General features: G+C 52.1%; 6 protein-coding genes across 6 annotated transcripts; 1 reads left to right on the plus strand and 5 right to left on the minus strand.

Moving 5' to 3' along the window:
• Positions 1-1663: 1663 nt before the first annotated feature.
• Laccase-8 (Laccase) lies at positions 1664-3592 on the plus strand (the record flags this gene model as incomplete). The annotated part of the gene is made up of 4 exons (XM_037328247.1): positions 1664-1864; positions 1912-2066; positions 2117-2254; positions 2314-3592. 4 exons carry the CDS (start codon positions 1664-1666, stop codon positions 3590-3592), a joined length of 1773 nt encoding a protein of 590 aa, XP_037172623.1.
• Positions 3593-7381: 3789 nt separating this feature from the next.
• On the minus strand, positions 7382-7576 carry CGCA056_v013004 (uncharacterized protein; the record flags this gene model as incomplete). Its single annotated transcript, XM_037328248.1, has 1 exon — positions 7382-7576. One exon carries the CDS (start codon positions 7574-7576, stop codon positions 7382-7384), a length of 195 nt encoding a protein of 64 aa, XP_037172629.1.
• Positions 7577-8399: 823 nt separating this feature from the next.
• CGCA056_v013005 (uncharacterized protein) lies at positions 8400-9000 on the minus strand (the record flags this gene model as incomplete). The annotated part of the gene is made up of 3 exons (XM_037328249.1): positions 8400-8706; positions 8764-8829; positions 8885-9000. 3 exons carry the CDS (start codon positions 8998-9000, stop codon positions 8400-8402), a joined length of 489 nt encoding a protein of 162 aa, XP_037172628.1.
• A 5291-nt stretch (positions 9001-14291) lies between these two features.
• On the minus strand, positions 14292-16528 carry CGCA056_v013006 (uncharacterized protein; the record flags this gene model as incomplete). The annotated part of the gene is made up of 3 exons (XM_037328250.1): positions 14292-15008; positions 15059-15959; positions 16011-16528. 3 exons carry the CDS (start codon positions 16526-16528, stop codon positions 14292-14294), a joined length of 2136 nt encoding a protein of 711 aa, XP_037172627.1.
• A 1216-nt stretch (positions 16529-17744) lies between these two features.
• On the minus strand, positions 17745-19150 carry CGCA056_v013007 (putative FAD-linked oxidoreductase; the record flags this gene model as incomplete). The annotated part of the gene is made up of 4 exons (XM_037328251.1): positions 17745-18060; positions 18112-18556; positions 18603-18707; positions 18766-19150. 4 exons carry the CDS (start codon positions 19148-19150, stop codon positions 17745-17747), a joined length of 1251 nt encoding a protein of 416 aa, XP_037172626.1.
• Positions 19151-19529: 379 nt separating this feature from the next.
• On the minus strand, positions 19530-20679 carry CGCA056_v013008 (uncharacterized protein; the record flags this gene model as incomplete). The annotated part of the gene is made up of 3 exons (XM_037328252.1): positions 19530-19987; positions 20054-20257; positions 20322-20679. The coding sequence occupies 3 exons, from the start codon at positions 20677-20679 to the stop codon at positions 19530-19532; spliced, it is 1020 nt and encodes a 339-aa protein (XP_037172631.1).
• Positions 20680-24813: the final 4134 nt, after the last annotated feature.

Consider the following 24813-nt stretch of genomic DNA (forward strand, 5'->3'; position numbering starts at 1 on the left):
CTAAGGCGTCGACATGGACAGACTCAGAGACAATCAACGATACGAGCACCGACGGTGCCGGGCGAGCCCAGGACCATGAAAGGACCGACTCCAAACTCAATGATTCGCCCAGGAACCGCGAAGCTTAGTCACTGGATGGTGCCGCGCTGGCTGCACCTAGACCGGCCGGCGAATATCTGCCACCTCGTGACGAATCACACCTCGCCATCTCCGTGCTTCCCCGGGTCGATCTGCCCTCGATATCGTACTTCTCCATGGCCGCTACCACCTAAGAAACGGTGTTTTTGCTTTTTCGTTGCCTGCCACTCGTGTTTGCTCACCTTCTCCTCCGGCCTCTCGCACGAAATGCCCGGTGAGTCGACTTCACCGCCGACTTCACTGCTTCTCAACAAGAGCAGCAACCCAGTTCGCCAAGTCTTGCATCCTGCAAGCCAATCAGTGTTTTTGCGGGGGGTTACTGGCGGTGGAAGCGGGTACTCAGATCCTGTCGGCCAGCTCAGAGCTTCCGGCAGTTTGGCTCCTCCGCCGGCTGAGCTCCTACCAAGTACTCGACTCTCCGCAACATGCGAGGCTTCCAGCTGAGCCCACAAGGCCTAAACCGCTTCATTACCAAGCCCGTGAGGGTGCATATCGTGCTGATCTCATTCGAAATTATTGCCGGTTGTCTGCCAGTCACGTCGTCCGCCGGATGTGGTCAGACCTTTCCCGGCCGGCGCGAGTACGCCCCTAATAACACATCAAGACACCCTCCATCTTACATCAGAACTCTGAATGTACCATTGCAACCTGACTTCCATATTGGATGTGCTGACTCTCTGCATACCAAGTGCCGAATTAGGCGTCCATCGATGGAACGTAGACCTATGACAGCACGTGTCTGGCACCGAGATATGACATACAGGTTTTCCTGCTAGTGGCCCGCCAGCCTCATCCTTCACCTATTCTCAGCCTCCGTTACACGGGCCAGTCACAGTCGTCTGAATTCGGGGCACCTCATATGCATAGGGCAAATATTGGACACGACAAGGGCGGATCGAGGATTCAATTTGGGGATCTGACATGATCCGCTCTCCCAACCAGCGATGTCGTTTTCCGTCTGCCTGGCTACTGCACCCACGGCAAGAAGTAGCTCAGCCTCTTCCCGGATGTGTCCACATTTGGCTTCTCCATCCTCCACCGTTCCATAGCGCCGGTCAAGCCAAGACTCGACTTTACAGAGAACCATGTTCTACCACCCCCACACGCGAGCATACCATCTCCGTCGTTCCATGCCGTGTTTCCGTATCCGCATTGAACGGGACCTGGCTTTGTTGTTCCCTCCATGTCAGAATGAGGCATGGCATCCTCACTGCCCGAGAGGCAGGGGTGTGATGCACCTCACCTCTACTCACACCTCTAGCTCTCACTCACACTCGCATCATGGCCCTTCTGAAGGACTGTACATTCTGCAGACGCCACTCTGAGCTCTCGAGCCTGCAAGTGCACCGAGACTATTGATGTCGCCCTCCCAGAAAGGTTAAGGCGCAGTTGAGGCATCTTGATGATACACAAGTGTATATAATCTACTCTGTCCCTCACGGATCTCGAGATATTGGAACACCAAGTCAGTCGCTCATCTCCTATTGTCTAGTACAGTCTTCTCCTACTTGTTAGCACATTCACCATGCGTTACAACCTAATTCGATCCGCCTTCGAGGCTGGACTTTTCCTTGCTTCTCTCGCCAGCGCCAACCCCATTCGCTCGTTGGATACACGTACGGATTGCGGTACTCATGGCCCTACGAACCGTGCCTGCTGGAACGGGAAGTACACCATTGATACCGACTACGAGACCAATGTCCCAAACACTGGAAAGACGAGAGAAGTATGTCCTCACATTTGCGGCCTTAGAGCAAGGCTAACATGAGGCAGTTCGATCTTTACATCACCAACCACACAGACTTTTCACCGGATGGTGTGTTCAAGACGACCATGCTCATCAACGGCCAGTTCCCGGGGCCGACTATCGAGGCTGATTGGGGCGACTTTGTCAAAATCACCGTCCACAACCAACTGGAAAACAACGGGTTAGTGTGCCGGCGCATGCATTGCAGATCCCCGCTAACACGCTTATCAGTACCTCCATCCATTGGCACGGCATGCACCAGCGCAACACCAATGATCAGGACGGCGCCAACGGTGTCACGGAGTGCCCCATCGCACCTGGACAAAAGAAGACGTACTCTTACCAGATGATTCAGTACGGCACTTCTTGGTACGTTTCTGTTCCTTTGTTGAAGATTGTGGGCCCATGGACTAACACGCTCTCCACAGGTACCACAGCCACTTTTCATCCCAGTACGGCAACGGCGTCGTCGGCACGATTCAGATCAACGGCCCGGCGTCTGCTGACTACGATATTGACCTCGGTCCTTATGTCATCAGCGACTGGTACCACGACACTGCTGATAACCTCGAGCGACGCGCCGAACTCGCTGGTCTCCTAGCTGGCCCTCCTCCAGACAGCCAAAACGTTCTTTTCAACGGAAAGGGCGTTAATGCTTTGGGCGGCGGCGAGTACCAAAAGACGAAGCTTACGCCTGGCAAGAAGCATCGCCTCAGACTGATCAACACCGCTGTTGACAACACTTTCACTGTCTCTCTGGCTGGCCACAGCTTCACTGTCATCGCTACCGATCTCGTGCCCGTCAAGCCCGTCGTCAAGGACAGCCTCTTCCTGTCCGTCGGTCAGCGCTACGATGTGATCATCGAGGCCAACCAAGAGGTTGAAAACTACTGGTTCAACGCGACTCTCAGCGCCACAGGGCTCTGCGGAACGTCCGAAGTTGCTCTTCCTGCCTCCATCTTCACTTATGAGGGCGCCGCCGATGGACCTCCCACCCAAGCAGGAACCCCTATTGAGGCCGGCTGCGCCGATACTGTGGGTTTCGAGCCGATCGTCACTAGACTTCCGCCGTCCTCAGAGTTCACTCCCCACAAGAACATTCTCGACGTAAACCTCACCACACCCGAAGTCTACGGCCAGCCGGTCTTCCGCTGGACTGTCAATGGTCACTCTATGGATATCGAGTGGGACAAGCCCACCCTCACCTACGTCGCCGAGAAGAATTACACTTTCATGGAGAGAGCCAACGTTGTGGAGCTCGACTCCAAGGACAAATGGACCTGGTGGGTCATTCAGAACGACCACCTCCTCCCCCATCCTATCCACCTTCACGGTCACGACTTCCTCCTCCTCGGCATTGGTGACGGCTCCTTCCTCGACAGCAACCCGCCAGTCACCAACGGCACCGGACCGTATGCAACCACTACTCACCCCAACCTCAACTTCCACAACCCTATCCGCAGAGATGTCGCCGTGCTTCCTGCCAGCGGCTGGATGGTGATCGCCTTCAAGACGGACAACCCAGGCGCGTGGCTCATGCATTGCCACATCGCCTGGCATGTCAGCATGGGTCTCAGCGTGCAGTTCCTCGAGCGCAAGGACGAGATCGCCCACACGATGCAGCTCGAGGAGCTCCAGCCCACCTGCAAGGGCTGGAAGGACTACTACCCGACAAGCTTCTACCCAAAGCACGACTCGGGCTTGTAAACGGCTTTTCTCACAGGAATCCTGAGGCTGAAGATGGCACACATAGGCAGCAATGACAGCTGCAGTGGCGTCCACTTAGCTCCGTCCACAAACACTGACAGCGGGAACACGAGCACACCACGCCCGGCCGGCACAAGCCCAAACGTCATTTCAGCAGGGCTGGCAGTACACCCACTTCGGCCTTTTGCAAACTAGGGTTCTCTCCTCTCCCACCGGTCGCGTTGCACAGCCATTTGCGCACTACCGCGGTGCCGGCCGGGGCACTTTGGGCGCTTATGGCTCATTTTTGCCCTGGGCCTTGGCCCGCCCTTCCCGCACCACACACGGTCTCTCCTCACTCACACCACCGCGGAGGCTTTTTTCTATCCACTCATCAGCATTCATTTGCTAATAGTTGACCACGGAAGCGAACATGATTTGGGGCACATAAAGCAAAGCATATCTCATTGGGTTATTCGGGCGTTTGGGATGTTATGTTCGCCAATTTGGGGCTTTGAACAAGCCACAAAGTAATAGTCTGTTATGCATGCATGAGCTGGAGTTTTTCTTTAAGACACCTCTCATGATGATGGGGTTTGTTGGTATCTACTTGGGTGGCATGGCATCTAGATCTGGACGGCGAACTATATCTTTGGGAATTAGTATTGGGTAAAATTTGTCAAAATTTCTTGTAGTACACTTCGTTGTGCGAGAGCGTGATGCATGCAGTGAGATTTCACATGGTACTTGCTTGTTGGTTGGCTGGGGAGAGACATGGTACTGGGTCTGCGGTCTGAGTAAGATCGGGGACTTCGGGGATTTGTATTTTGGGCCGGCGGCGGCGGGGATTCTGGACTTTTGGTGAGGGTCATTGTTTTCTTTGCTGGAGCCTTACACGAACAGAGTGGGAGGGCCGTTGGGCCAAGGGCGTGGCGCACCATTCAGCTTCAAGGCTTTTCTCCTTCGCACGCCTGCCGGTGGGAGATGACAGAGGAGAAGGGAGGTCGAGAGTGTAGTGCGGTGCGGGTTGGGCATGACCTCAGCCTGCGTCTTGCATCTTACGCCCTTTTGGACAAGCCGGCGCCCACATCCCGAGAGATATGCCGAGGAAATGTCAGCATGGGACCTTTTCGGGTCTTGGGCTTAGGCGCGACGTAGGCTTTGGGTGGGTTATCTTATCTTGGCCCAGCGACTTGGAAGCCTTGGCCGGCCGTTGATTGAAGTTGGGCAATTTTTTTGGGTTGAAGTTGGTTTCGGCGGTTTAATTTCTTGGGATTTCTTGGATATGCGGGATCCGGGGACTTGGGTTTCGGAGACATGGAGGGGTTTGATTGGGCGGTTGTATTGCATCGGGGGGAATGGGTGATCGGGAAGGGATCGGAGGGGGCACGGCTTGGCGGGGAATATGTGGAGCGAGTGGGACCACGGAGCGGGGATCGGGACGGAGGTCCGGTGGTGGCCCGGCGGAGGGGAGGTGTTCTCTACAATGAGCGGTTCTATACTGCGGCTGTTGTTTAGGCGGGAAAATGTGATGAGTGGACTTTTTTAGGCGTTGCGTTAGGTAGATGATGGGACTGGATGCGGCTGGTGCAGATTATAGTCTGGCTGCGGGTGTTGTGTTGCCTGGTGTCGGGTTGTCGGGTTGTCGCGCTCGCGGATCGACCAAGAGGTGGGTTTTTGCAGTATTAGGTTGTGGGTTTTCATTTTTTAATAGTCTCTGCTGTTTCACGGAAAGATATTGATGTTAGATTTACAGTCGATCGTCTAGCGCTTCTGGTCGCAGGTTGATATCTTGCTTGATAAGTCGTGCGAGGGAGTGCATCGGGACTCTTTTCGTGCGTAGACGGTCACCCACATGGAACATGTTTATTCTACCAGCTTCAATACCCTTTCAAGACTTTCTTTTGGTCAAAGTTCCTCATTGGCTGTTGCACATGCCCCAAACCACTCGGGCGAGCAGTAGCCTTCAGCCCACAGCAGACCACGCAAGGCATAGTCTTCGGGCAGAGAGTATTTAGCGGTTTTCCTGTCTTGCAAAAAGAAACATCTGACTCAATACTTCTCACATTACGTATGAAATAGACATGCGTTCGAACGCGGTTAACGTCTCAAGTCAAAGTACCTTCGCAGTTGCAAGGCGGACCTGAGGCTACTACCTCTCGATCGGGAGCTTAGTGGAAGAATAAAATCCTTCATATATGAAAACTTTGGTGTTATGTGGTTGCCAGACTGTGGTGTGATCATGACCACGTCGTCGTCGCTGCCATATTCGAGGAGGGCGCCAATGTTAGTGAGCACGATGTACGCACCAGGGAGCTTGAATCGGCTTGCAGTCCGGCCAAGAAAATAAATTTTCTTGCAGACCAGGAACAGACGAGTCTTTTTTGTTTGGTTCTTTTATTTCAGGTAGCATGCTTTTATGTTTTCAACTAGCCTCTGTTCGATGGCTGTCCTGCTGCTGCAGCCCCTGAATAAGCACACCATCAACGCGTCCAGACGACTTCCATTCCGCCTGTCTATAAGTAAAAGATAATCAGGACATCGCCAATGCAGGTGAACATTATTTAGATATATCCTCTCAAATACATCTGTTGGAAGCGTGAGGTACTTGATGAGTGGGTGTTGGTTAGGCCAGCCAATGAAGCCGGTCTATCCTCTTTGCCGTCATCGAAGCTAGTTTGAAATGTTTCTCTTCGTCATCGAACTTCGCTATGGAAAGCCAGTTGCTGCCGGAATGCTTGGAGACTCGGGCCACCAGTCTTGAGGAAGGCAGTTGACCGGCTCGGAGCAACTGTGTATGATACGAATGTGTAGAGGGTGAGAAAAGCGGAGGCATGGTATTTTGACGGAGAGGGATCTTATATTTGCGACTTCTCAAGTCAATGGTACTAGATAGCCTCTAAAATATGGTCTAAAGGGTCACAGTAGAGGATTATGCCATTGAATCTGCTCTATTGTTCGTACTTTTGCCCAGTATGGCTGTCGACCTAAGAGCATGCTGAAGTGCCAACCGCACACTGAGCCACTGATCACCGTTGTTGTTTAACCCGCGAACACCTCAAGTCAAGTCCGGAGAGCGTCATGGCCGACTCTCAAGCTAATGGATAGGAGAATGACAAGTAGAGGGGGATCCGTACTATTTATTTGATCTCGTCGAGTCGAAGGTAGGTTGTGGCGCGAAATGGTGAACACATATGAGCCCTCCTACCGACGGGGCAAGTTATTTTAAGTCCGTCCGAAGAACTGGATACAGTCAAGGTTCGAAACAAGCTGGTAAAGGCTCCCGGTTGACTTTATCTTTCAATGGCATGCCGCATTGCCATAGACGTAGCTGTCTCGGGGGTTCATGAGATAAAAGCTGTGCCACAGAGCTAGCCATCATGCGATACGCTAAGTATATAAACGTGAGCATGTACGTATGCGATGCTAGAAGGCGATGCCGCAAGAGTTCCGGAAAGAAGTGGTTTCCATTCCAATACCAGTGCTTGCATGGTGTGTTTTCTGGGGGATTTGTGCTATTCAGTGATGTCGTTGTCCTTGAGGGATACCGCGAGGGATGCTGAGATGGCAAAAAGAAGTCGTGATGCTCGTGCGACAACGTCCGATGACACTGAGAATATTGATGAGGAACCCTAGTAAGTTGAAGGCCCGCTTTCGATTTCATTGTTGAAACGTTGACTTTCGGGACGAAACCTACTTCAGCCTGGTCGACGTTGGCGGGCTACCTTGCTGTTGTTCGACCCACTCCGGCAACGGTCTGTGACGTGGGAGGAACCTGGGGCAAATCTCTCGACTAGGGATGATTTGTCTTTAGAACTTGAGGTTTCCGGTTTGCTGGGGCGCCGCCAGTCTCAGCTCCATGGGAGCCCCGGCGGCGAATGCCTCTCTCGATGTCGACCTGACCTTTCTCGGCTCCATCGAGGCGGCTGTAGCACCTCCTGCCATCGTATACGGCCAAAATGAGGAGACCAGGTCCGATCCAGACGGGCGTGAATAGTCCTGCATAATTAAAATCAATCTCCTTGGATGTAACGATAGCGGACCATACGGAGACTGGTCTTAGGACAGCTATGATGGTCCAAGGCGCTCACCTATGAGTGGTCAGGATCTTGAAGGCTGTCGTGTTGGGGCACGGCAAACTTACTCCGATGGCGCCAATACGATGTACCCACTTTAACAGGCCCGAACCGATACCTGTATCGGTCAACACCGGAATCCTGTTCTCAGCATCTAAATCCTCATTGAACAATTTGAAATCGAGTAGTTCACAGATAAAAAAAAAAAAAAACGGAAACTTCTGCATACTAAGGGCAGCTCAGTATACTGTATCTGTCGCCCACCTTGTATCTACACGGTTTTCTTTTGTGCTAGGATCTGAGAATTCCGAGAAAATAATGCTCTTGATGATGCCGTTTTATAACCCTAAAAGCCATCCGCAATCATAAACACATCGCTATATACACTCCCTACACGCCTTGCTTGCATTACCCCATACCAGCATCTCTAACAGAATTGCCTTGCGCAAAAATGCCTTCATGCAGTTGTGGCAACTGAAAGAGGGTTTCGAAGAAGAATACATTCAGAAGACAAGATAGTATGGAACTCCAAAAAGATTTTCGACTGTGTCAGCAGATGACTTCATGTATATATGCTCGATACTGAACCAAGTACGGGAGGTTCGAGCAGAGGTGAAGTATTCCGCGATGCCAGCAACAAGTAAAGCTACACACCGGCACCCAAGACAGAGACGGTCGTATAGAGCTCGAAATGACTCCTAGAACTGGGAACATTGGCAGGGCGGAGGTGACAGCGTAACTCGAACTTGCGTCTAGCGAGCATGAGTAGTCGATGAAGGGACGGCCTGAGTGTTGCGCAAAGGACTGGGTCTCGATGAGGTGCTGTCGGAACCTGTGACATGGCGCGGCCCGCTCTCGAGGTCGATCTTGTCCTTCCAAGCTTGTCTCTGAACTTTGATGCGGTGCTTGCTATCATAGATAGCGAGGATGTCTAGGCCGATTGTGATCCAAATAGGGGTGAACAAGCCGGCATAGTAGAAGTCGACGCCCGTGGTAGTGAAAATAGCGGTCCAGATGGAAACTGGTATCATTATTGCGATGACAGTCCAGGGAGCCCTTCTACGTGCTAGTCAGCTTTCGAATTCGCAACTGAGGATGTTCTATGGGACAGCCTACTCTATCAAGTAATCTCTGAACTCCAGGAGCAGGATGAATGAGACGAGTATCCAGACTATTAGCCCACTTCGATGAGCTAAGTTAGCGTATTGAAACGATAAACTGAATCTAAACAACGCACCCCACTGTGAGCACTGACGCCCACTTATGCCGGTTCTCTTGGGTTGCGAGAAATAGAATGGCGATGGCATCGCTGGTTTGAAGATGGAAGAAAAGATCGCGGTATTGGTTGCGCATGGCAAGACTTTGCTCTGAGTTGAAGAGCCGGCTGGTCGTGGACAGTGCTGGGGCTTCGGGTTGAGTCAAGATGATGTTCCTCGATGCGGACTTTGGAAAGCGGCACAGGGCAAAGACCGGCGTTCGCGGGTGTTGATGATTTTTAATCGTGATGAAAACGAATTATGAGCACCTTCTAGCCAGAGAAGGGAAAAGTGAGAGTAAGTCGTAGGATGCGGAAAGATTGAATATCGCCACCTCAAGTGGGCAAACCCGTTCTTTTGATGTCGTCGACCATCGCAGGCCAGCGCAGGTTAACCGCGCATTCAGGGTGGTTGCAAGTTGTCAGCTGAACTACAATCTGGTGGAATGCCGGTCTTCTTGGCTGGACGCAGGAGCTAAGGCGGGAATGCATGTGCGGCGTTGCGCATCGCAGATTTAGTGCGAGGTCCATTGCATCCCCCGACCGGTGCAAGTGAACATGGCGTCGTCAGGGGGATTTTGGTGTTAGAGCTCGACGAACCTACCCTCCCAGCGTTGCCTGCCAATGGGGTTTCCCCCTGTTAAGATAGACGGCAGCAAGGCTGGTGAGGCTGCAAAAGGACAACTGGAGTTGTTGGCCAATATAAAAGTCGTACGTACTACTAACCTACGCCGTAATTGGGTTACATGTCAACAGATGACGCCCCAAGCTCCCTTGACCTTCCAGAAGCCTTCCTAAACGGTCCCAAAGTGACTTAGTGTAATGGGTTTACGGGGGCAAAAAGGTGTGGGCATGGTTCACTTGGGTGGAAAAAAGCAGCGCCGGTCATCAGATGAGCTGTTCTTTTGTTTTGTTCCCTATTCTGTATAGTTTACCAGATGAGCTGTTCTTTTACCATTGGATCCCATGGCACCTAAACCCTAGAAAGCTACAGCCTCCTGTCCTTCCTTATGCCGCGTCGCTGTTCGAGCCCTGCTATTGAAGCTCTGAAAACGGAGAGCTCATGCCCCGCCATGATAACTACGTAGGTAGTCTGTACCTCATACCGCCCACGCAATGATGAATTACCTTGGTGTACTGGTGTATCATCGAGGAGAACATGGCCGACTGATATTTACGCCGCACACAAGATGTTTACACACACAAAACGAGGGAACTCATTCCCTATTAGTAATATAGATACTCACCACATGTTCCTTTCAACGTTTGATGGGCCGAGATAGGCGTTCAAGTCGTTCCGCTGGTGACTATGCAGACTTCTTCACTGTGGCTGGCTAAGCGTGAGAAGACTTCACTTCAGACACCTTGAGGGAAGCTTGCAATTAGTACCTCATACCTACCCGTACAAGGCCAATCATAGCGCTCAATCGGCCTTGCCAGAGGAGGCCGAGGGTGAGTTGGATGACACATGAGAGCAAAACTTGTAGATGGCTCTCCTTCTTTTTGTATATGCTCGCGTTTCTGAGGAGTCATAGGCGCGACGGCAGATCGCAAGGCATTCTTGCAGGACCTGAAGCCAATCGTTGAGCGTCGTGTAAGAATACGTACTAAGAGACATGCGTGATGACCATGCTAGTGTCATTCTCATCTTTCAGGGAACAGGGGAAGCTTAATTCCGTAAAATGCTGATGAACCACATCTTCGGTCCCACTGTGAGTGCTGCGCTCCGGGGCCGGGGCCGGGGCCCACGGATGTCAGGTCATGCAATTAATTCTTCCACTTCCAGGCAACACACGTTATGGATCGGACTGCGTCCTTCACCCACACCGCATGCTCGAGATTCATGTCTAGCAGGACCCCTCCTTCTTAGTTCTGATGGACACCTTGGACCGATGATCTGGTCTGCTTTGATCTGGCTTGTTTGGCAATCTTTTGACTGCGTTCTCATGGGAGATCGTGAAAAGTACTTGGCCCATGAAAACAAACAATGCACCAGACTACGACCTGTGCAGCACACCGCGTTTAAAGCCAGCAGTGGTTATTGATTCCAGTGCTGCAGATGCCGTTGCAAAAATGATCGGTGTCACCAGTGGCGAAGGCGTTGCCGCTGCGGCCCCAGCCCCGCTGAGCGCACCCAAAAACCCGGGGAGCCGGCGACATCACAGATCCTGTCTGACTTGTCATCTCTTCACTAGCGTGCTACCAGAACTGCACTAAACTGGGCGCCGTAAAAAGAGGGCCGCACGGCGGCCACTAGCGTAAGCTCACCCGGAAGCAACAATAGACGTGAGCCAGTGTGATTTTCGCCATAGGTCTCGTCAGAGATTCTTGTTGAAAGATACTGCATCTTCATCGACATGAGGTCAATGCTATGCATCATGCGACCTTTCTTTGGAACGATTGAATTGGAGCATCAGCAACTCCTGAAGTCTTTCCCTCAGGGCCTCAGCTGTTTGAATGAACTATGGAAGGCTATCAAAGAGCTAATGAACATAGAAATGCTTCATGGCTATCACAGGATCATTGCCCATTAATCCAACTTCGCCGTGGGGTGATGCTGCAAAGGTGTTTTGGCCTGCGCTCCGATGTACGGTGCACCATTAGCACCCGTCCGGCAACCCCCAAATTATGACCCCACTCTCCCGGGCCCGATCCGATGTCTGTGTCAGTCAACGCCCAAAGTCTATTATCCATAGTCCAGTGCTCTACAAACACTTTTAGACATAATATCAGGAAAGAAATATTAGTATAATATGAAATACAAGCAGGTAACGTTGTAAATTCATTTACTCAGTTTGAGCGCCCATTTTTAGGTACATCTTGATATGGGCAGTTACTGTAGGTAAAGCAGGCGCCCCAGGCGCTTAGTGTTAGTGGCCGCTGGCGTGGACCCCAGTCGTCGATAATGGAGGTTTTACGCCTGGGCTCTCAGTCGAAACTCGTGCCATGTTCGCTATCAATTGCTTGGGTTCCACGCAGTGTCTATGTTCCTGAGGATTTCAACTCCAGCCAATACATATGGTGGTCTACACCCGTACTAGAGAGCTGGAAATCAAGCTCCCTTACAGTGGATTCGCAAATTGAAAGAGAGCCTCAAACAGAAGAGCACGCAAGGATAAAAAGGGACCCGGTGGTCTCTGTGAAGAAGAGTGAGGTCTGAGGTTCCGGGTCGGCAGGTGAGGATGTAGAAAGCTAGCTGGCTTGGAGAAAGACAACGCTAATTTCTTTTCTTTCTCCGGAGTTTTTCGTGCGAAAACATGCTTCCCAAAAACACCCAAGTGTCCCTCCGGTGTGCTTGCATGTCTTGTGTTCGCACTCGACCTGATCTCGAGGAGGTGGCATTTAGTTCAGTCGCAGGCTGATACCCAGTTTCCAGATCACCTTCATCTTTCAACCCGAGTCGTCGAAAGTTATGGCTGTTTTTGCGATCATGTATAACTAAGGCGTTCAGGCCAATAGCGATCCAGACTGGAGATAGAAGACCGGCATAGTAGAAATCGACTTCTTTGGCACTAGCGACAGAGGCCCAGATGACGACGGGGCCAAGGACTGCGAAGACACTCCATGGAAATCTCCTTTGTAAAATTAGCCACTTAGCAAAACAGACCTAACCAGGAACGGTAAATCACGTGAGTAGATAGTCGTTGAAATGAACAAGAAGGAAAAAAACTGAGGAGTATCCAGGTGATGAGGCCACTGGCACGTTCAAAATTAGCATCGCTGTGTTGCCAGTAGCCTGGGGTTTTATAAAAGTAAAGTACCCGACGGTGATCACTGATACCCATGCATGTCTACCCTCCTGCGTTGCGAATAGCAGCATAGCAAAGGCAATACTGGTGTGGATGTGGAATAGAAGCTCGGCTAAACGATCACGCATCGTGAAGAGTCTGGTGCGTATGTGCAACGTTAGTCTTGTGAGAGAATTTGATTGAAGTTTGAAGTGACAAGAGGTACTTGTAAATTAAGCTGCTTGCTGCAAAATCAACTTATATTGTTAAATTTTGCGACAGGACAGTGAAAAAGCAGAAAGCAAATTGTGAGAATTATGCATGGTGTAAAATCTAAGTCGGGAGGGATGGTGTCTGTTCCCATTTAGAGGTGGTTCTGGGGAGGAGGAGTAAGTCGACGGCCCGATCCTTCTTATTTTTTACCCCTCTCTCGCGTTGCTCTTTTTCGGCAGAAAAAAAAGCTGTCAAGTGCCTCGCGGCGCCGAGAGGGGGTCAGAAAAAAAAGGTGGTCTTGCCGGGGTCTGTCGAATGGATGCTCGGAGGAGTAACGGGTGCTGTTCTGTCTGGGCTCACACTGTGCTGGGGGCGGGCTCATTTTGCTTCGTGTGTGGTTAGCGCCTTCCCGCAGCGGAGCGCGGAACATCCCCCCGTGGGGAAAAAGCCCCAGCCCCAATGACATTGCGAGACAGACTGGTGTTCGTTTGGAACTTACGGTTTTGATGCCACCCGCCCGCCTGTTAAACGATGTCAGTCAACTGGCATGGCAGCTAGCGCGGCGCGTTCCGTGTCCCTCGACGTGAAGCATTGGGGCCCGTTTCTATTGGTTGAAGCCGTAGTACGACGCTCCCTCTGTCTAGTGGGACGTTCAGTTATGCCCTTCTAAAATTGCCTGATGATACGCAGCGTTAGAGAGGTACGAGCCACAGAGGCAACTATCTCCAATCATCTGGGTGGCTTTCGAAAGTGCTTTGCTACCAAACGTTAGATTGAATGTGTATCTCCAGGGGCATTTGGCGAAGAAAACGCTGCCGTACACGCGCAAATACACTACGACCAAGGTTCAAGTTCTTCACTTTCTCGCAAATTTGGGCACCGTCTCAGATACGCAGACACCATATCAGTTTAATCATGTATCATCATATGTTGTCTTCTAGTTCTGGGTGAAATCCTGCGTCAAGCTCCCGCATGACTTTACGCCGAGAACTCACTTTTGAAAAGACGACAAGGAAGGGTCTGATTTGGACAGGAAGGAATAATCGAAATCATCGAACGTATTTGCTAATCTCCTCGGGTGCAGAGCTTTGCCAACGAGGCACACCGGGTTGATAGGAACTTGCAACAGGTTGCAGCCAGGACCTGTGGCTTCGAGTACAACACCGTCGCGTGGACGCCTTGATAAAGAGCCCTAAATTTCTTCTGGTCGTGGTATTTTCTACGCATTGATGGATGTTGCGGCACTGCATGTTCAGTGAGTGTTCGAGAATGAACTGTAACCTTCATTGCAACACTAATACAACGTATGTAGAAATTACAATCTTCATCAATATCGTGACAACGTATGGTAATCGTAGAAAAGAAAGAAAGGAATGGACATCCCGCAGCACAACACAGGAAACAGATCCATACAAAAGCCCCGAGACCCCTCATCTCAACCTCCCCCTTCAATCATCCACAATCTCATCCGAAGAGGACGAAGACGAACCCGAACTAGAAGACCGTGCCGTCGCAGCATCATCGTACCATGGCATAGTCCCCGAGTCAGTGTTGAACTCGGTGTCCGTGGCATAGGTCCACTGCGCCACGAGCAGGCCGAGCTTATTCCACGTCAGCTCGTCCATGTCCTTCTCCCTTGTCGGCTCCGGGCCGCCAAAGTCCAGCTCGAAGCCGAGCTTCCACTCCTCGAGCTCCCGGTCGGTGGTGTTCGTGGAGCCGGCCATCCAGCTCAGCACCGAGGACGGTGCACGCGGGCCGTAGCGACGACGGACGGGGGCGGGGCTGACTTTGATGACTCTGGGGCGTGGGACCCTTGGCCAGCCTGGTGGCGGCGCCATGCCGCCGCCGCCCGGCCGCGGGAAGCCTGGAGGAATACCACCCATGTGTGGTGGTCGAAAGCCCGGGGGCGGGGGATACATGCCCGGCGGAGGCGGGGGCGGGCCCATGTACGGCTCCGCCCAGGTCTTGGACTCCGGACCGACGGAGCTGTCTGCAAAAGGTGAGAGACGCATCGTGAGGACGGCGCCTGGCTTCACGGTGTTCTCCCAGGCTGCCGGGGTGACAACGACGTCGTCTTCGTTGACGACCTCGAAGGCGCCCTGGCTGATCATCGGCCACATTCTGTTGATGTCGCGGAAGCGGTTGTGGATGATGTTACGGGCTCCCTTTAAGATTTTAGTATACTTGCTTTCAAACAAAGGGCGACGGAGCTTACCTTCAGAGTTCGGCACTGCTCATACGGCATGACGATGGTACGGCCAATGGAGTCAGTCAGGTGAATAGGCTCCAGAGCGGGCTCCATCGACATGTACGCGACGATGAACTCGGGCATGCCGCGTGTGTCGACGGCGATCAAGTTCCTGACGCGACCGTCCTTGTTCTGCGCGCGCTGAGGGGCGTTCTGGACAGCCAGACGGAACTGGGCGTCAAGGCCGATCAGCTGGTCCCCGGGAGTATCTCCAACCTTGCGGAGAACGCGCTTGAGCTGGCGGAGTAGAGTCTTCGGCTCGAAGGCCAACACTGGCGGCTTCTTCTTGCTATGGAGCTGATACCCACCGTGGATGATGCTTGCTTCCAGCTCCAAGTGGTCCAGGGGCGGGAGACCGCGGCCAAAGAGGCCGCGCATCCATTCGGCCATGCTGTTGAAGACCTTGGCTGGGAAGCGGCGCTTAGGCGTCATAAGCTTGATGTCGATGGGCTCGGGAGGTGGCGGTGGTGGATAGTCCATGACTGGAGGAGGCGGAGGAGGCTCAATGAAGGCGGGAGGGGGAGGGGGAGGAGGCGCAAAGGATTCCTCAACAGGAGCGGTCTTCTTCTCTCCGTCGACCTTGTCGCCGCAGATTGAAGGCGCCCTGGAGACTTGGGCAGTCTCTCCAGACTTCCACGATGCGACGTCATCACCAGAGCAGACGCTTGCGGCCTCAGCCTCTGCAGCAGCCTCGGCTGCCTTGGCAGCTTTGTAGGCTGCTCGAGCTTCGCGCTTGGCCTGCTCGTCCGCCTTCTTCTCGTAGTCCTCTACGAGAGTCTTGACGTTCTTGTTCCTTTGCTGAAGGAGGCGGCTAGCCAATGCCCTTGAAGCAAGCTCCTCATCGAAGCTACCTGGGGCTCTGGGAGCTCTACGTCTATATTAGCACGTCCACTGGGGATTATCGAGAATGATTACTGACTTAATCTGGAGACGAGCAACGTCAAAGACTTGCATGTGCAGTAGTAGGCTCGCGAAGAGCCACTGCAACTGCTTTTCAGCAGTCTCAAAGGCGTCCTCGACCATGCTCCACTTCATATTGGCGTTGATGGCGCAGAGTCTGGCCGCCTTCAAGTCCTCGACGCGGATCGTCTCAAAGTTGACGCCCTCGACGACTTTGGCAGCCAAGCTGGCCCTGTAGACGCTGCGGATGATGGTGACATAAGTCCTACCGCAGCGGACCGCGAGATCCTCAACGTCTCTGCGGCCGGCGTCTTTGTAGACGGAAAACGTATCATGTTTGTCAGTGCTGAGGTATTCCCAAAGCTGAGCGAGGGTTGAGGCTGTGCCGAAGATTTCATCGACAAGCCATCGAACGTCTGAGTCTGGGGACTTAGTCCCCAGGCCGTATAGGCTCAGCTTGTTGGCCAGCTGGAACCCGAGGTTCACAATGCCCGGCACATTGAGGGAGGGCGCCACGCCGCTGGGGAGCTCGGCCATGGTGAGGGGCTTGACGGAGGAGGGAGGGTTGAGTAGAGAAGAGCGGTAGACCTCAAGCCCTTGCACTTGACATCACGACCTAACGCGGGGTATTTAATCATGTAGAGAGAGGAGGGAGATATGGCAAGCCTCATTTTGCCCATTGGGCTGGCAGCTGCATGGTTAGGTGTTTCTCGCTGGTTGGAGTAGGATGTCGGCCAATAAGCCGCATAGAATGGTATGACTTGCTCTCACCAGCATCATTGTGGTTCAGGAAAACCACTAGACCTAGGGTTAGCTGCAGCCAAATTGCAATGGCTTGCTGTGAAGCTGATTGTTGTGTCTGTGTCATATTAAGGCCAATGTAATTGCTCGGTTCCGCCCGTCTGGATCGTGTGACCCCACGGCGAGCATCAAGATCTCACCGCTTGAGGTGGTAACGAAGCGTCGGCCGGCGGAGATCACTCAGCAAGAGTCTTGTCTCGGACATCGCGGCACCATCTGCAGTGCAGCGATGGAGATATCAGCCTCAATGAGCTCATTCTCGAGGCAGGCTCCAGGCAGGTTCCAGGCATCCGCAGCAGGCTACGATGAGCCTGAGTCAAAATCACTTGAGTTTGCTGATGCTTGTGCTCATGGAGATGTGAAGCGGGAGTCCGCCTTGAAATGTGCCTCGGGAGGGTGACATGCATGCAGCAGGACGTGGACGTTGCTTGGACCATTAACGAAGGTACTGTGCATAATTCACGTGACCAGAAGCTGCATTCCCTTTCGATGCGGGGCCAACGCGGGGCAACCACGCTCCTCTCATGCGTCTCTGTCTCACACTCTCACAACACCATCAGCAGGCTCTGACGGCAGGGCGTCGACACGCATCAACGCGTCGCATGCAACTTCCCGTCCTGAGAGGCAGATACGAATGACCATCCTGGAGCAACCGGAGCACGAGTGGTTCCCAGTTACGCAAAATATGCTTCATCGCATGCAGGCCGACAGCATCGACGCGACGATAGGTCTCAGAGTTACAGCAGCCCCCATCTGGGCCTCATGCCACGTTCGCCTTTGAGATCTTGAAGCCACCGGGTACTCTTTTTGGGAAAATCCCCGCTGGATCGTACTTTTCTGCAGCCTCGCGCATCTTGCGGACGTTCCCCTCGCCGTAACTGCCCAGCGGGTCTTGCGAGGCGTCACAGTAGTTCAGGTAGCGAAACTTGACGTCGCCGTCGACTGACTTGGCTTAAGCCTCGATTTCGTCAATGGCTCCCTTGAGGGCCGAGAACGCGACAGTCGTCCGCAGTCCCGGCGTTGCCACTTCTACAGTCAATACCAGCAGCACGCAGTCATCCTTGATGTGCTCGAGTCCGAACATGTTGCCCCCACGAATCGCCGAGTGTTTGCCGAATGATACGGGAAGCGGCTGCAGAACCATCTGGAAAGCGAAGTCGTGGTCTGGGACTTGGCCCTTCATCATCTTGACGAGGCCCTCAAAGACGTCAGCCGCCTTTTGAATGATTCGCGGGTCGTTCTTGAAGGTTGTGGTGAACCAAGTATGCCTGACGGGCCAATTTAATCAACCGTTCCAGAGAGAGTGAGGGAAAACTTACTCTCTAGCTTTTGGCAACGCGAATGTGTCCATCTTGGTCGCAATCGTGGTCGTCTTGGATTTGACCTGCCCAGGTATAGCCAGAAACTCGCTCAAGGATTTGGCCTCCTGCTCGCCGTCCAGGCTCATCAATAGGTTCTCGATGAAGTGGTCATCAGCCTTTGGCAGGTACATCCACATTGTCAGGACATGAGCATCCGGGTGAGCCTCGAGGTTGCCAACAAAGTCGGTCAGCGCGTGAACGACTTTTGGGGCCGACTCTTTGGCATGTACAAGTTCCGCTTCCCAGATATCCTTCGAGGGAAATGTCAACACGTCGAAGCGCGTCACAATCCCAAAGTTGTTGCCGCCGCCTTTGAGGACTCTGAAGAGGTCGGAGTTCTCCTGATTGTTCGCCTGCACGATGCTACCGTCGGCAAGGACGACTTCGTAGTTGACGACCTGGTCTGTTGGCTCAGGTCAACACTCATTCCGATTCCGGATGCCACTCACCACATGCGAATCCGACCCGACAGGTGTAGAATGTTTTGCCGCCCCCCGTTGTAAGACCGCCAATGCCGACCGCGTTTTCGCGGCCACCAGCAACCATCCTCCCATCTGCGTGTTTGCTCTAGTCAGCAAAGATCAAGTTGAGTGGAGTTCCGTTTGTTCTTACGTTTCTCAACCTCATGGTAAACATCCGTCCACTTTCCTCCAGGAAGCAGTGAAGCAAGTTCCGTTCCGTGGTTGTATAGTGTCTTTGCCATCAGCCCAAGGTCGATAGTTATGCCGTCCTGGATGTTACTGGCACCCGGCCAGACTGTATGGCCCCCGCTTCGCACCGCAAAGTTGCACTCTGGTGTCGCGACAAGAGCCTGGACAGTCTTGGAAACCTCCTCGGCGCACCTCGGCTGGACGATTGCCCAAGGCTTCAGTTGAGCACTCTGCGCCCAGTATGAGGCATTCCGAGTCTGGTAGGCGTCTTGGTCGAGGGTGGAAACAGCTCCGCCTAGTCCAGCTCTTTTGAGGTTGTCGAGTGCGATCTCCAATGTGGAAGACATTTTCAACCGTGGTAGTCAGCAGAAGATGAAACCAGCTCCGAACTACGTATATTTGACAAGCCTCCTCATGCCAGACAGGCAACGAGGACGGCATCTACTTAAAATCTGTACCAATATCCTATTTACCTGGCTACGTAGCCTAAAGCATTACTTAGCTTCTTTGAAGCTCGAACACCGCAGGGGCCTGATGCGCATGAGTGGGCACATAGTCAGCACTACCAGCGTCTCAAAATGCCGCCGAGCTCAAAGAGGTAGTGCCAAGGTACCTCGCAGCCCACTATTGCTTTCCTGGTCGATCATCGTCATACTAGCTGCCATACGAACGCGGAACATTTGTGTGTTCCGTGTGTCATTGCAACCCGTCGGACCTCTGACTGATTCAATGTTGAAGTTCAACATCGTCATCACATGCTAGTCCACGACCCCCGCCGACCTTTTCTTCTAACATTTCCAACTTCTCGCAGATGGACTCAACGTCATTATCCGAGCCTCCGAAGTTTCGCATGGCTGCCGCGACGTGTTCCATTGCCAATTCCGTTGACAGACCTAGAGCCAGCTGCTCGGCAGTCCGGACGATGTTGCGAATCTCCCGTCCATTGATTTCGACTTTCCCCAACAGCCGGCATGCCTCCGGCCACGGAGAATTTGGAGGATGTCCCTCGGGGGAGCCAATGGCGCGCTGGAGTTGACGACGCCAGATGTTCGTTCGCTGAGTTTCGTCAAGTTCAGTGTACTCGATTGTTGCATGGATTCGATCATAAAAGGCTGTGTCAATGTCCTTGGATGTGCTTGTGAGGAAGAGCAATCCATCATAGGTATGGAACAAGCGAAGGAAAGCTGCAAGCCTTGTCAGTCTGCTAAATCATTGTGGCTTCTCACTGCCAGAAACTTATATCGATCCACCAGTCACCGCCGCATTTCGGTCCGGCATTGATGCTCGCCTCTTCGTCAAGAACATATCGGCTTCGTCAATCAAGACGACGGCTCTCCAACGCCGACACAGGGTGAAGATATCACCCAGTTGCTTTTCCAAAGCTGAAGAATCAACGCTCAACTCTCCAGCTGATACGCGGTACAGTGGACGCTGCGTTAACTCGGTGACGACTTCTGCGAGATAATCAGCGCTTTCTCCGGATTCGTACTTCCTTGGGATGGGGGTGGGAATCATTACCTGCTGTCAAAGTCTTGCCGACTCCAGAAGGGCCTTTTAACAGGATTATCAAGTTTCCTCTCTGCCCTGCTCTTGCGTCTTGATTAGAGCCCTCACTTGTTTTCGTCGTCTTGAAGCAGCGTGTGAGATTTTGGATCAACTCCTTCTTCCCGATTTCCAGCTCGAGTGGGTCGAAGGGGGTTTCAGGCCAAGCGATGTCTGTCAGGTGTTCAACATGAACGTTGACCCACATGTTCTCGTCCAACAAGAAGGCGACCAGTGTCGGCGGACAAGTTAAATAGTCGATATCAGTCCATTCGTAGTCTTTCCTCGTTGTTTCATCCTCCGAAGACTTTTGTTTGCCCTTCGCGCCAGGCATAGCATCGTCGTTCAATAGATGTTGACCTTGACTTGATGATGGGTCACCGCCATCCGATTCCGGCATTGAGTGACCTTCGCTGCCTAAGATAGTACTTAGACCTTGTCCTGGATGTGAAGCAGTAAAGCTTTTATTGGCATGATGGACTCGCATCTTTTGGGCGGCCATCCCGTCAACCACGACTCTTTGATTTTTCTATGACACGGTCAGCAATGAGTGATAAACAAGGACTCGTACCAACGTAGCTGACCATCCAAGTCCGATCGGTCCCCTGATTTAGCGGGATCACTGGACCTTCGTATTGCATGATGACATGTGGGCGCTCGCAAATTCTGCGGTATTTCTCTCCCCGAGAAAGGAGTCTTGTGTGGATATCCTGTCTTTCGGCTGCAGGAAGCAGCCTCATTGGTATCACCCCCAGGTCTTCTGCGGTGAGACTTAGGATCTCTTGAGACGAAGAACCGATCTCCATGGAGTGCTTGGTAAGACTGAAGCAGCGGCCGTTGTGACATGCCCGTACACATTGCAAAACATGTGTGGGTTTGTCATAGATGTTGCTGTTCACATCACCGCCGCCATCATCTTCACTCGTAGCCCTGACGTCGGTGACCAAGACTAATTCATCTTCAACAATCCTGGCCCATGATATAGGAGTTCGTTTGATGTAAACCAGCTCTTTTGGTCTAAACAGCGTCCCATGGATATTGCTGGCAATCTTCCCGCGGAACAGCAGATTTTCATCCTCATACGCGCTGTTGTTGCTTTCGTTGCTGGATTTCCTGGGGATTAACAGTGGGGCAGTGTCGGAAAATGAGTCGGCCAGCTCAATACTGTACCTTACATCACTGCCTGCATCATCACCGCTGATGTTTTTTATGCGTGCCTGATTCAACCTCCGACCTGTGATTAAGCTAAAGTTTGGAGCGATAATCTCGTTGAACCTGTTGAAAGCCTCGTCCGGATTCGTGATATTCACTTCAGTCGCCGCCTTTCTTGCCGTGGAAAGCGTTCGATCGAGTTTTCGAGGAATCAGGTGTTCTGGTCGAGTTTTCTGTCTTCTTTACAGTGATGGCTCAAGAATATGAAGCTTGGGTTGTGCCTGCAGCTGGCTATAAATATCATGCGCAAAAGCGGGGCTGGAACCGTTTCTGTTGGACAAGGCTCAGCAGAGAGAGACCAGGCTTATGACGGGCTAGCAGTTGGCGCCTTTTCTATGGCCCATATCAGGCGAAGACATGTAATTGGAGGATGACAGCTGATTATGCGTGAAAGCTGACTGTTACACAGAGCAGGGCCACGGACTTTGATATAGGTCACCTGCTTCTTCCCCTTCAGCCTAGCCTGCTCATTAGGTACTTTCTTTCCTCTACCACGCCAGCTTTTGCTTCACACCAAGAGACTTGCAATACAGACACTCATACCTTCATCTACGTACAGCTGGAAGTTTACCGCTATGGATCCCCTTGGGCCAGCTTCAGCGGCCTCAAAAAAAACCGTCTTTGACGCCGGCCCGAGACCCGCCACGCCCAAGAGACAGCCCCATAGACTAGCATGGCGGAAAAGACGCACTTTCCCGCAAAGTACATCCGAAGAAGGGTTCACGACAGACAGCCTAACTGCTCAATCTGCCCAGGAGTCAACCGGAGTCCCACTGCGCGAGGAAGCGGAGTTTGACAGTGCAGAGACAACACGTGGGATTTTCATCGATTTGCAAAAGTCATACATTCAAAATTGCGCCACGGAATCTGTTCTCACCTATCCGAAGCTGGATGATCTCATTCGATACGGGTTGGTCGAAGCCCAACAGGCAGCGTTGTGGCAACTTGAAACCGAAAGACTCGCTGCAGCTATAGAAAGAGGCTTCCCCCAAGACCCTTTCATATCGGCAACGAACGATCAGTGTCTTCCAGACCTCACCGGCTTTGAGCTTTTGTCAACGGTAGCCGGCGATGCTCTCAGGAACATAGAGATATGCGATTTCGACAATAAGTTCGAGTGCCAGCACATCCCATCCCGCAGCGAAGAGACTCCTCTCCCGAGGGCTGAAATCTCAGAAGACCGACGAGCGGACACAAGCGGCGGCAAGGTAGCAGAGACGTCCGAGACCACAATCACTATATCAGCAGCTCAGAAACGCAGATTCTATTGCTTTCTAGTCGACTATGTCTCTGCTGTGGTAGCGATATGTGCGAATTATGATGCATTGGATAACGCAGTCTGGGCAACATCTTTAGCCCGATGCACTGCGAAGATGAAGTTTCTCGTCATCGACACTGAAGGGTTTGCCAGCCAGAGCCTTGTCAACGGGCACAGACTTTTTGCATTGGGATCTATGAGAATCGACAAAATTGAGACTGCCAACTTTGCCGAGTATTTCTCGGCTTCAACCGGGGCCCTGGAAATTCTTCGATCTTTGTTCCAAAGTCTCAAGTGCGAAAGTAGTCCCGGAATTTCGAACAACGCATTCAACATGGGAAACGTTGTCTACCGGACATGGCGAGGTGTACCTATCATGTTGAGTCAGGACCAATTTGGAAGTGTCTGCGGAACAAGCATACGATCAGACTTACGATATGTCCATGGAATCCACCACATTCTCTATGAGATGACGAGAAATCATCCCGTTCGACATTCGCCCAACATCTCCCATCCCCGGTCGTCAATGCATGCGTCAGTAGACCTGAGCATTCCTTCGGGACATTACAGCAATTGTAAGGCGCACAAGAGATTGCAAACAATGACCGAGGTCATATTGTACATGGTGCCTCTGCTTTTCATGCAACACATTCAACTGCCACAGCTCAACCACAATTCATACTTCGTTGGGAAATCGCCAAGCAACCGCGACTGTATTCGATCGGATGCGACTTTGGCGGCTGTAGGGTTGCAAGTCTTCTTTCCATCTACTGTCACATCTCCTCCGCCGGTTCCTTCATCTCTTTTCACACCATCAGCTGCACAGTCTGTCGAAGAGACACATGATACCCAAAAGGATGAAATGCTGAACGAATATTTCCTCCGAAACCTAGTGATAGAAGATAAAGCTGTCGTTCTGAAGTTACGATCATATGTCATCATGACTATGATGGTGTGTGGGATCCTCGTTGTTGGTGGCATCTTGGCAGCTTTCCTTGTTGGCGAGCGTATTCCCGGAGTTGACCCATTCAATATCGCGACTTTTGCTTGGGTTTTGGCTGCTTTTATCATTTTAGTTGCGAAGGCTGTTTATGTGCGAGAATGGCCATGGTATGACTTTTTGCGTGGGCAATTGTATTGTGGTAGCGTGTCTTCATTGAGCGCAATCACAGGTGTCGACGAGCAAGATATCCTGAAGTACCTTTTGGTCAACGATCCATACGCAGTTCTAACTACTCGGGGCCCTTTCAATCGTTTTTTCACCCGCAGAAGCGAAGATGGGTTTTCTATCGACGTCACGATGACTTTGCGCACCCTCAGGGCTAGCGGTATCGTGGTTATGGAGGTTGAAACGAGCAAGGGCCCCGCTGTTGTGTGTCTTGATTTAAGGAGGGGTGCAGACGGACGCACGTGCATAAGTAACTCCGACGGACCTCAAGAAGGTGAACGCCTTATAGGTTGCTTTGATTTCACTGAGGACCTCGAAGATGCGGTTGATGTTCGACTACATACACTATCACGGTCGATGACCTGGACGCGTGTCACGGGCATATACGACGACATGGACAAGAAATTTAGGTAACACATTTAGTGAGAAATGTGGAAGTTTAGAGTATTAACTCAGAAAATGTCAAGATGCGTCACTATAACTAGGCTGCACTGACACAGAAGGGTTACAAATTGCAGCAGCAGGCTTGAACGACTAAGAGGCGATAAGCACTGGAGCATTGCCAATGAGAAGATTGATTGTAAGTACATAATAGATGTTTGAGCGAAGCAACATGGGCTTGTAATTCTGTTCCTCGACTGAATGCTTTGGCTTACGATATCTTGTAAGTGCCCAAAATGTTATTTGAGGGGCCATCGCCCAAGTCAATCAATGGGTTCCTGAGGCGCATATGCTTCTCACATATTTAGTCCCGTTGGCACTCAGCAGGATCGATCGACTTGCATCGCCTAGGCTCCAGGGGCTCAGATGCGATGACTGGTGCTGAAAGA

The sequence above is a fragment of the Colletotrichum aenigma genome (genome assembly GCF_013390185.1).
Source record: "Colletotrichum aenigma strain Cg56 chromosome Unknown KSG_Cg56_contig09, whole genome shotgun sequence".
NCBI lineage: Eukaryota > Fungi > Ascomycota > Sordariomycetes > Glomerellales > Glomerellaceae > Colletotrichum > Colletotrichum aenigma.